The sequence below is a fragment of the Pieris napi genome, chromosome 4 (assembly GCF_905475465.1).
Source record: "Pieris napi chromosome 4, ilPieNapi1.2, whole genome shotgun sequence".
NCBI lineage: Eukaryota > Metazoa > Arthropoda > Insecta > Lepidoptera > Pieridae > Pieris > Pieris napi.
This window is the reverse complement of record NC_062237.1, coordinates 9,855,313-9,868,120: the sequence shown is the minus strand read 5'-3', so window position 1 is coordinate 9,868,120 and position 12,808 is coordinate 9,855,313. Positions and strand designations below refer to the sequence as shown.

The window sequence follows — 12,808 nt, the reverse complement described above, 5'->3', positions numbered from 1 at the left end:
TGAACAGGTAAACAAACTTCAAATTTATTACGTGTTGTTGTTAAATTACACATAATTACATTATATCGATCAAAAGAAAATTAATGATTATTGATACATAATTTTATTCTATAAATCTTTTTAAAGCCATATATAGTCTGCACCTGATAACACTTTATTTTTGATAATGGCAGGCCTATTCTTATTTCATATTAAGTATCGTGATGGGGGCCTCATAGCCTAGCGGTCTTATTAAGTGGCAGCTAGGTGAGGGGTACCGGATTCGATTCCCGCTTCGAGGGCAAGTTTTAATTTAATTTAAATTTGTTTTCGGCCTTTGGGAGGGTTGTGCGGGCGAGTGCTTAAACCGTACATGGAGGACACGGTCGAATTTCTAAAGACAAGCACGAATCATAAAAAATCCTATACTTGACGCTGGCTAGTGCACAAATCGAGCCAGAGCCATAAAAAATAAATAAAAAAAGTCTCGTGATATAAAAAAATACTCACTGTCGAACTATAATGACGTAACAGTGTTGTCAACATAACAAAAAAGGTAGGTAATTAGCACTGCTGTGATTAAACCCTTTGGAAAATTTACCTGTGGTAAATCTATGTAAGACCAATATCGTTAAGTTGACAACTAACGTTGACATGGAATCTCTTTGCTTTTCCGGTCAGTGGTAACTGTCATGTGTCAGGACGTTATTCCAAAACATTGTTTGACATTTTTAAATTAAAAAATTGTTTGAATTAAAGTGATTCAAAAAGTTTCTAATGTGCAACTAATGTTACTCTTACTATAAAAATTTAAGTTCTAAAAACATGAAAGTTAAAGTTTGGCTCTTAAACAATTACCTTTGAGGTCTCGTATGAGGTTATAAGGACGTTAAAAAAATTGTATACAAACATGGAGCAAGGAGATTTATTCCACAATAACGCTGAAAAACCAGATTCCTTTAACCCTGATGCCAGCAATAAATGTTCGATAACGTAAGTATAAAATATGCTAGTCAATTGCAAATGTAATACTATGTTAAATTCATACTTACCTTCAAGGTGTTCCAATGTCCCTGAAGGCCTGTTTGATTCTTCAGCAGCAAAAAAGCACTTTAGCAAGTTTGGAAAAGTACACAGAATTCGTCTTCTTCCTAAAAAACAAATATGCGTCGTAGAGTATGAACAAGAAATATCTGTGCAAAGAGCATTATTAAATGCAGGTGCTTATGATGGCTTTATGTTTGACGTCACTCGGACGAAGGCAAGAATGTAAGCATTTCGTTTTATTGCACTTAACCAGACTTCATATAAAAAAAATTGGTAGGAAAACATAACCTTTTTTTTATTGGTGGTATTTTAGCAGTATATTGCTACTCTGTACTTCCATAAATACAGCGCATAATGCATATGTAGTAACTATTCTAGGAATCTTTCTAAGTGACTATTCTCTTGGTTAATTATTTGAGGTAATAAGATATAAGCCATTTTAATGGACAGCTTAAATAAGTATAAAATTAAATCAGTACAATTATTGAGTAGATTACTTCAAATGGTTTTTTAGTAACCTAATAGTTACTTTTTCTACTTAAATATCCTGTTCACAGGTTGTTTATTAGTAGTGATCTGACAGCTCCAATAGACAAGTAAAGTACCTTTGAGAAAAGGACTTTTAGTATGTCGCAATTTCAAATTGTATTATGCCTCTTTTCTCTTAAAATAATAATTATTAATTTAAGTATAAACTTAAAGATAAACAGTGTCAAAAATGTAAGCAGAAACAATATTATATATGTAAAAAGGAGTTTCTTATACATTATGTTTGTACATCTAAATAAAAGTCATTTCTATGTAACTCCTGTCTCTAATAAATGAACCTATTATGAGGGTACCTAAATCTGTAATGTTTTTTTATGAAAAAAATTGAGGGTATTTAAAATTATGTAGTGTTTGAAAACATGTTGAGGAAAGTAGTTTCTATGGATTACAGAAGAAGAAAAAGTAAGAGAGATGAGGATCCTGATTGGGTCCCAGACTCGGATGTAGAAGAAGAATTATCTGCAATGGGAGGAACCGCAACATACAGGGTACCCAGACAAAAACGTAAGTAAAGCTTACATTAACATTGTAACTGAACGACTAAACAAATAGGTAACATTATTAAATAGTTAATAAGTTATGGATCTAAGTTCAAATGAAAATTCCATTATGCCATTATGAAAATACTTTGATCAATTAAAATGTCAGCTAATTTTAATTGTAGAAGTGAGGTTGGTTTTGTAAGTAAATATATGTAAGCTTTTAGCACACTTTGATGCATTTTGTGTAACTAAAAGTGTATGTGACAAATGTATTTTATGCCCTTTTGCAGCTATGGAAATCGATATCCCAAAAAGATCCATATCTCCAAAGAAGGCTCTGAGACCTGTTAAACAAATTGTTATGAAGAAAAAGTTTGAAGGCCCAGTGAAACCGAGAGGAAAATCTTTACAGTGAGTTGTACTCCTATTTTCAAACCACTCTCAATATCTTACAACATATATTGAAAAAGCAACAAATGATTTTAGAAAAAATTATATATATATAAGATTTGTTCACAAATTGTTTTCCCAGAATGAAACATCTTCAAGTATTTAAATTATCTCTTATTTTTTAATATCCCTCTGTATTGCTGCCACTAAGGCAATTAGTACCAAATGTCAAATAGATATCAATAAAATATAGCTTATATAAGTCATAGCATCTGAATTAGACATTTATTTCGTCATGATCGTAGAACAGTGTCGGACAGAACTGAAAAAAATCCAAAATCCACTTTTTATCATATTTAGATACTACATTTTTTTAAATTTCAAATTAATCAGTCGTTAAAGTGACGGATTTGATAGAAACATGTGATTTTTCTAGAAAACTGTGTAATTCAATGTTATTATTTTTATTTTGTTTCAAAACAAACCCTTTTGTTTGCTTGTATGCCAATTTCCATAATAACAGAATATGAATTAACATAGTTATGACAAAACCTAACATGATTATATGATTTTGAAATGGCTGCCCTGTAAAGTTTACTATTTGTCAGATCCGTCACTGTTCTACGAATGACGATTTGTTCACCTGAAATTTGAATTCTGACCATTACTTAAATGATATAGGTCTGAAGCATTTGGTAGTGATGCACCAGTTATTGTGACAACACAAACCAGCCTTAGCACTACGGAAGCAGCTGCTGAGCTTTATCAACTCAGGTCCAGAGTTTCTTTGACACCTGATGAGAAATGGAGGACCCTTGATGCTAGAGACAGGTAAATTTATTATTTCTAGGACAATTTTTTTTAGTTCAATAAAAATAGCTGTCTACAATAATAAAAAATAGGGGTTGATCGTAGAGGGATGAAAATTAGGGGTTATATGTATTTTTGTATGCTGTATCACAAAAAAATAAAAACAAAAAAAAAATCTAAAGAGTAAAAATTTTTGAAGTTATACTTCTTTAGGCGCGTTATGAAAAATGTATGAGAGTGAAATTTTACGATGCGCGCGCACCTGTGACACAAAATTGGGAGTGTGATAATAGCGTGCTCGAGCGAGATAGGAATAAGACAATCTACAAGTAAAAAGAAATAGAATATGCGTGAAGTTCGTATGCCAAGAATTTTGAATGACCATAATGACATTTGTCATTTACCTTTTAAACAAATAAAGGAGTTTTGATTTTTTTTTCAAAGAAATTTATTAATTTTATATTGTGCAATACTACCAAAGCTACAACATACATCTTAGTGTTTGGTAGAGATGTTCTAAATATATAATAATATATACTTTTAACTAAATAGAATTTATGTTACACTTAATGTAAGAGAATAATAATAAATAATTATTTAATTTTTCAAATGTAAACTGAACTTAATTGACTATAATGACTCCTTTTCCAGTCTTTGATTATTTAATTGTAATTAATTATTTGCATGCATCAAAAACTATTTTTAATAATGCCAAAGAAGTATAACTTCTTACGCGCGTACATAAGTACACGCACCCTTTTTTTTATGGTGGACACCCCTTATCACTTAGGGGGTTGAAAGATAGATAGTAGCCGATTCTCAGACATAAATTTTTTTATAAAAATCGGTCAAGCCGTTTCGGAGGAGGGTGGTAACTAACATTGTAACACGAGAAGAATTTTATATATAAGATTAATCCCTAAATTTAACGACAAACCCCCTAAAGCGTCAAAATGAGTCTTGTCTTGTCTTCCATACAATGATACACTCTACATAGCAATGCACCCACCCTGATTTACAACAATTAAATAATAAAAAGTACTTTTTAACTTGCCGAAATTAGTTAAAACTGCATAGCTGTGTACCTTTTGTCGCTTTATTGTCCTAGCGAGAAATAAACTCGACTGTCAGTAATCGTACCGAACTTTCCAAGAAATCCTGTTTTTTTTGTGCTTTATCACGAAAATGCCTCAATATCCCAAGATTTGAATGAAATAAGTATAGAAATACAACCGTACCGTAGCGTTTAAATACGAATTGTTTTTATGTAATTACTAACACTAGTCCGAAATAAACTTTATTTTTCTAATACAGATCTTTCTTCCCATTTACCTTCCAAATTTTTTTTAACGTCAAAATAGGCACAGTCCCTTAAGTGTCCTTAAATATAGTTTACACTGTAGTTAAATTATGTTGAATTGATAAAATATGGGCAGTTGTCTATTTATATATATTTTTAGTGGTTATTTTAACATTATACTGCTTCAAATCAATCTTGTATTTATTATATGACTACTATTTTAACATTTAGCTGAATCACTTATGACTTACAAATCCTTTTCTCCTTATATAGTTTTGTTTTGTTTTTTAATTAAGATTATTGATGAGTTAGTTGGAATGCAGTTATATCTGTATCTGTTTTGTTAATATTAACTATTTTACTTCTGTACCTACCAGAATATTTTCTTTTATATATATTCTAGGTTATTGCCTCGAACTTGAACATGTTCATGTATATCTGAGATTTCTATATCTAAGCTACTAGACCCTTATGAGAGAATGGCTGCCTTGCGGGTTTCCTTTTAATTATAATAGGGTCAAATATTATTGATTAAGATGAATCATTGTGAGTAAAAAAAAATATAGCGTTTAAATGTAAAAATTTCAGAATATTAAGATCTTGGGGTGGTGCCGGGTCAAAGGTGAAAGTTGGTGGACCCACTATTGGCACTTGCCCTGATATGTGTCCAGAAAAGGAATTGTTGCATAGACAAGCTGAACATCAGGTTAGTAAAAAAATTATTTTAATGTCATTAATTTGTTAAGAAACATATATCTTAATATATATAAATTACGTGTCACGTTGTTTGTCCGCGATGGACTTCTAAGTTACCGAACCGATATCAATCAAATTTGCTCACCGTGTGTAGTTTGATCCAACTTAAAAGATAGGATAGCTTACATCTTAATTTATACCCACAATATTATTTTATTGCAAATATTTGTTTATTATTTAATACAATTCTAACAGATGGCGCTGTGTTAAAAGTACCAACGTTTCACATAAGTTCTCCTACAGTTTCTCTTGAATAGTTTACTATGTAATATAACAAAAACTTTAGCCAAAGCAAAGCTTGGCCGAGTCTGCTAGTATTATATAATTTTACCTAAGTGCTCTTTGATAAGTTTTAATTATTTTGTGTTCTTTACATTTTGTTGTTATAGGTGATGACGTTAGAAACAATAGTAGACTCTGATGGTCTGTTGGAACCGTGGAGGGCGGTGAAACAGTACAGCCGTAGCTCTGCAGACCAGGAAATGCCAATGTGTTATGAATTGCGACCAGCCAAAGTGCTTATGGCTACTTGTGCCTACCTTCTCCGTGAGATTGCTGATACAACTAGACAGGTATTTAATATTTTATAACAATAACGTTATTTATATACACATTTATTTATTTATTTAATTCATATTTAGTATATATTGTACCTATTTTAATTACACAAATAGGTATATAACTTCTATTTAGTTATGCTTTAGTATGTACCTATCGATGAACAGTCATTGGTTTTTATAAATGGCAGTGCTGTGGTCACTAGGCATATTCATCAAACAGTGAGGCTAAATTAACACTGCACACTACTATATTATCTTTTTTTGTAGTGTGAGTGTTTTTATATAGTTACTATATCTCTTAATGCACATGTGTGTATACATATTAATAAATGTTTCTTTCTTTCTATTATATTTCTTAAGAATTATTTTTAAATATGTTATGAGACTTGATAAAATTTAAGAAATAAAATATTTTATAGTAATGATGCGAGAATGACGATGGCGCTTTTAGGCCTGTATTCCAAAAGGAACCTTAAGTCACAATTTCGGCTTGAGTACTGTACTGTACAAATATGTCAAAGTTCAAATATCAAAATGAATACGCGCCTAAGATTTATACAAATATTTTACGCAAGCGTGGTGCATCTAGCAAACTCATGGAATTGACTAAGTACTAACTCAAAAAAAAAAACTCCGCTAATTACCACTGTTTAATATTTATACTATAAAAAATAGTAATTAATGTTACATTTTTGTAAGTAAAATATTATGATGTTTTCAAGGTGTCGCTGGCCGATTGGTTTCATTTCATGTGGGACCGGCTGAGAGGCATCCGGAAGGATATTACGCAGCAGGCTCTGTGTTGTGCAGGTAGTAATTTGATTTATAATGTCTACGTGTTATAGGGCATAGTGAACATATATTTTTACATATAATTTAGTTCATGTTGAATTATAAATATAATATTAATTTATGTATGTCTAAAGTTAGGCTTAGACAGTAAAGGCTTAATATAAAGTATTATTATAAACTTTTTTGAAGTTATACTTATTTTGGCGCGTTAGGGAAAAATGATGAGGGTACATTTTTACGATGCGTGCGAACAGCGTCACAAAAACCCTGAATATCTATTCAAACTTCGGTAAAACAGTTTGGGCCGCTAGTTGGCGCTTGCTCTGTCTTTGTTGCATTGTCTGTCATGGTGTAGTGTTTATTTCAACCAAAATAATGATTTCAATACGAGAAAACCCGTTCCAATGTGATAAACATATTTTTTGTAAAATATCATGATTAGTACAATTATTATATCGTTTAGATCATTAAAATGTACAAGAAAAATGCAATTCGAAGAGGGAAACGTCCCTCTAAAGTGCTCGAAGAAAATTATTACGCCAAAGAAGTATAACTTCTAACGCGTGTACATAAGTACACACACGTTATTTTATATATTTATTTATTTCTTATATATGATTTTATTTATATTTTCCCATAATATAAATAAAATCACATGTTACATTAGAAAACCACTGTGGTTTGTGTTGTAAATGTAACCATAGCAGTCTTCTTTAGGTGCGCGATTAATGCATATAAAAGTAGTTTTTCAATTTACTTTTTATGTTCGTTAACGGTAGGCTATCTAATAACTGACTGGGTAGTGCATTTATTAGCCTCGGTAGCAAATATAACTCAATGTTCTCTCGCCGTATACGTTGTTTGATCTCGATATACAAAGCCGAACTTGCTTTGTACAAGCGATCCAGATAATTTTATCTCCGCTAATCCTCTAGTTACCCCAGTACATATTCAACCAGAATGATATTTTTTATTTGCTTATGCAATTTTACTATCAATCCCAAATAAACTTGGAGATGTAATTGCTCTTTTAATGTCAATTTTAATTATTTATATTCTCCCATTTACATTTAATAAAAAAAATACAAGGAATTCAACTTTATCCCTTAAATCAAATCATTTTTTGATCAATAACTATTATTTTATTAACATGAATTGGGACATCTCGGGTCTGTACGTCATGCTCAACGAATTTTTTATGTAATCATATTTTAAATAAAACGTAATGTCGATGTCATGTAAATATTAAATTAGTTTTTATCCGTTGCAGAGGTTTTATTCAAATAATTATTTTTTCCAGATTCAATATGTTTAGTAGAAATCTGTGCCCGATTCCACGCCCACTGTGCGGCGCGATTAGCGGATCTTGAGCATACGCAGTTCGATCAAAAACTTAACACGGACAACTTAACCAAGTGTCTCCAAACCCTGAAACATATGTATTCTGATGTCCAGGCCCAATTTAAACCCAGAGAAGCTGAATTTAGAGGGTACATAGCCCTTTTGAACCTTGGAGATGCTAATTTTTGGTGGGAGGTTCGTATATTCTTTTTAGATTAATTTATTGGTTAGTCAATCAGGTCATTTTGTAAAGATTTACGTAAGTTCCACCAGAGGCTAACAAGTCTTGGGCATAAAACTTCCCCATTTAAATTTTTAATAAATTTAATCGTGGTGTAAATGGTTAAATTAATTGTAAATTTTGACATATTGTCATAATCTATTTGTCACGATCTGTTTTTTAAGAATTTATTGTCTTCTTGATATTAATATTTATTTATAAATGTTTTAAGCGTTAAACATTAATTTTAATTTTCTTTGTTTCGTAAATAAATATTTATAAAAGCTTGACAACTATCGGCACACTGATACATTGGTCAAGAAAAATAAAATACAATTATTAATGTGACAAGCATAACATACACGAAAAGATAATAAAAAAAATAACAAAATAATTAAATTATAAAATCTAAATAAAATCGATTTCAAAGTGTCAATGGTGAGCAACTATGGATATCCAGACCTCGGTCGTTTATCACAAAATCTTCTAAAGACAAGATAATTTTTAGTCACTAACAAAAAATCTCTTCTTCCAGATAAAACAATTACCAGACGAAATTCAGAGATCGGAGCCAATTATATTCGCTGTCAAAATTTTCATGGCGCTAGATAACAATAACTATGTGAGATTCTTCCGGCTCGTCCGGGATGAAGCTACTTATCTTCAGGCCTGCATACTGTTACGATACTTTAACGACGTCCGAGCTAGAGGTCTAGCTAGAATCGTTAAGGCCTATGCACCTAGAGGAGGCTCCAAATACCCCGCCGAAGAATTAATGAACTCCCTCGCTTTTGAAACCATTGAAAGCATGAAATCCTTTGTGAACCATTATGGCCTAAGACTTTCCAAAGTGGATTCAGAACTTAATGTCATCCTAGACAGGAATCAGTTTATTGAAGACAGCGATCCATATCCTCTATCTAGAGCTTTGAGTCTCATAGAGTCTAAGAGGAGAAGTAACGTAGCTGATATTATTTCTGGTGGAAATATCCCTCAATATGACTACAAAAATCATACACTACACGCTAGTTTCACTTCTGATGGAAAAATCAAAGTAGCGTCTTTAACGGCACAAGATCTAGGCTATAATACCACAAACGATACAAATAAAGATATAGAATCTTTAAAGTTGGAATTGCAACGACTGGCTGGAAAAACATTTGTGGACCCACCGTTTGAAGTTAAAAAACACAACTTTGTAAAACCCGCTGCCGTAACACCACCAAAACCTCTAGTATTTAGCAAAACGAATGGAGAAAGATCGTTTACGTTTCGACGGGCAGACACAGTGGACGTTCCAGATAGTATTAAAAAGTCACCAGAAATCACAAATGGCGCCCACAAACTGTTCACCTTTTCCCCACCTGAAAGAACTCATATGAACCGCAATAATTCAAATCCCTTTACGTCATCAAATAACAAAAACTTATTTGCATCAAGTCAATCTTCATTTGAAAGTGATAGTACGAATTTGTTTAACTCCGACACTGGAGGGTCAGTATTTAATAAACTTTCTAAAGATGAAAATAAAACAGAAGCAAGCAAAAGTATATTTGCCAATGCAGCTAACTCAATTTTTGAGAAAAAAACAGCTGAACCACAAAACATCTTCGCTAATGCTCAAAGTATATTTAGCAAATCTACAGATGTACCGCAAACGAGTATTTTTGCAAAACCACCTCTAGAGACCCCACTAACGGATCCCACAAGTGTTTTTCGAGCTTTTGCTAAACCTACGCAAAATGATAATCCTTTCAATAAAGATTTATCCAACAATAAATTTGTTACTAATGGCGAAGCATCGAATTTATCTCCAGGAACATTGTTTAAACAGGCAAATGATCCCTTTTCTGGCCAAAACAAACCTTATACAGTTTTTCAAAGTAAAAATAAGCCCCCCTCGGTAGCTAGTAATATTTTTAAGTCCGTAGCATTGCCTAAAAACAATGATATTTATGAATTCAACGATGATTCTAATAATAAATCGCGAGATGAGCTCGAGGCGTTGGAAAATGAAAAGCAAAAGTTAGAAGCGGCCATAAAGGAAGAAGAGAGGAAAGAATTAGAAGAAAAGAGGCGAAAGGAATTGCAAGAAAGGCAAGAGGAAATGAAGCGACTAGAAGAGGCACGAACAAAAGAAGAGCTTAAAAAATTAGAAGAACAGCGTAAATTAGAAGAGCAGAAGAAACAAGCAGAACTAAAGAGAAAGTTAGAAGAGGAACATCAAGCCCAGTTAGATCGGAAAGCTAAAGAACTAGACAGAATTTTTAGGGAGAAAGTTGAAAAGGAATCTGAAATAGTCTCAGAAGAATTGGTGAATGAAGTAAATGGGGAAACTATCAGTATTCTATTAAAAGAGGAAATGGAAATATTAAATAATATAGTAACATATACAAAGAATGTTACTGATGAGATGGTTGCCGAGTTATTAGATGAAATATGCACATATGAACTAAAGGCTGAACTTTTCCGAACCAAAAACCTAATGAAAAAATGGTTCAATGTTTGGAGAAACCTTCTGTCGAGAAACTTGAGGAGAAGACATCTCTTAGAGGACACGCCAGTTTGGTTACCAGATAAAACCCCTTTCGAAGAAGCAAACTGTTTGAGGCGGCTTTCTGAAAGGGCAACTTTAAGTCACATGAATGCAATTCATAGAGGTTATAAATTTAAGAATGAACCTAATGAAATTCCACCTCCTAAGACTTATGATCTTGTTGAAATTATAAGGTCACCATTACTAAAACGGATGAAGCAAATTAACTATCCTTATGATAAATGCTTCTTTTGGAAAATTACATTGGTTTCTCCAGGAACTTGTAAGTGGTTTTGTAAAAGGATAAATATTCAGTCTTGGTTGTTGCATGCATTTAGATCGAAAGATAATAGTGCAGTGGAAAATCTGATACACATTCAGAAACAATCTTGGAATAATTTAATGGATTTTGCTACATCTGTTACTTTAATAAATAGGGATAATCATGAAATCAATGAAGATTGTCTTGAAGGTACAAATGGTGTTATATTTTATATGAGTAATGAGGACTTAAATGTTCAGAATGTAGAAAGTGTGCTAAAACAAAAACACCCCTATCATATTGTACCCATTGCCATAATAACTACACCAATAAGTAATGCTATTATTCAAAATGATCTCGAAAATAAATTATCTGAATATGTAAGCAATAATGTTATATCAGATTTTAAAATATTTATCATTGAGCCAGCAAACATTGCAGTCTCTCTGGATAGTCTGACAAAAAGTGCATTGAAATGGTTAGCTAAGAGATGCCCAAAATCCCCGCCCCTTGAAATTGATACACTGAAGTCAATTTGCCAAAGATATCTCGGAAATGAAATATGGCATAGACTAAAATCAGATACTGATATCAGATTCAAAGATTTAATGAAAGATATCAAGAAATTGGTACATTATTACAACACTGCTATTGATAAATTAATTGAAGTTATAACTGATGAGGATTGGTTTAACTACCCGGGCTTTCCTATAGAATTTAAAACTTATTTAGATGATTCGGTGCCATGCCCGAAACCATATGAGTATATCCCTAATAATTTAAGAAATTCTGAAAATACTAATGCGATAAAAAATATCATGCAAAATTTAAAACTGGTAAGTCCAAGTTCCCCAATATCTCCGAAGAATGCACTGCACATGCAGGAACAAGTTCGGCAATATTGCAATCAGATAGGTTGGTTTAAAAATCCTGATACAGTAACTTGTAACGTTGTGTCCCTTCCGCGAAACAACTGCTCTGAAGAATTACCAGTGGTACAATATGATAATTTTTTACAATTTTTTGAAGAGTATAATTTGATAGATACAGTAAATATAATTGTATACGAAAAAATAAGTATACTAAAAAATTTTGGTGAACTATTCACAATATATGATAAGTCAGCCATGGAAGAGTTCCGCCAAATGAATTGGATGTATAATTCCGAGGTTCTTACTTCACTAAAACATAAGGCTGACTCGAGAGAAGATGATTTAGATTGGTTGTTGGCAGCCAAGAGGCGTAAAATTGATGATTCATATGAATATCTCCAAATTGAAGAAAAAGACTGTAGTATGGTGGATGATACTATAAGGTCTGTTGATAGAAGCATTTCAAATTGTAATAATTACCAAAAGGTGGTGTCTGACCTTGAAATGCAACTAAATGAAGGTAAAAAGAAATCTGATGAATTGGAACAATTACTCAAAATGGCTCTTAATGATGTATAGCATAATTAATTTTGTACAACTTACAATACTTTTTGTTATTGTTATCAATTTTCTATGACTATAATGTAATATTTTAGAATGCAAACAATTAAACTATTTTTTTAATAAATACATTATTATTATTAACTACCATCATCTGTCATCTGAGATTTCAATTATATTATTTTATTTATGGTGTGGTATTTAAACTATGTACTAATCAAAAATTGTTACATATACACATTTATCATGTATACTTCTACTTATCTTTGAAAAGGATCTCAACCATTTTTAACCATAGTTGATATTAGCGTACATACATAGCATTAAGATGATTAAATCTGTTAGAATAAA

The 12,808-nt window shown here is 31.9% G+C and overlaps 1 protein-coding gene across 1 annotated transcript; it reads left to right on the top strand.

Moving 5' to 3' along the window:
- The first annotated feature begins 648 nt into the window (after window positions 1–648).
- LOC125049245 lies at window positions 649–12,808 on the top strand. The gene is made up of 10 exons (XM_047648401.1): window positions 649–972; window positions 1,039–1,248; window positions 1,967–2,079; window positions 2,348–2,468; window positions 3,129–3,278; window positions 5,146–5,263; window positions 5,703–5,885; window positions 6,596–6,683; window positions 7,966–8,201; window positions 8,762–12,808. The coding sequence occupies exons 1-10, from the start codon at window positions 890–892 to the stop codon at window positions 12,473–12,475; spliced, it is 5,016 nt and encodes a 1,671-aa protein (XP_047504357.1). The 5' UTR covers window positions 649–889; the 3' UTR covers window positions 12,476–12,808.

Excerpts from the sequence above, each read along its gene's own strand:
- LOC125049245 (XM_047648401.1), top strand. The coding sequence starts at position 890 with ATGGAGCAAGGAGATTTATTCCACAATAACGCTGAAAAACCAGATTCC. Across the intron at positions 3,279-5,145 it reads ACCCTTGATGCTAGAGACAG|AATATTAAGATCTTGGGGTG; the intron begins GTAAATTTATTA and ends TAAAAATTTCAG. Across the intron at positions 5,886-6,595 it reads TTGCTGATACAACTAGACAG|GTGTCGCTGGCCGATTGGTT; the intron begins GTATTTAATATT and ends GATGTTTTCAAG.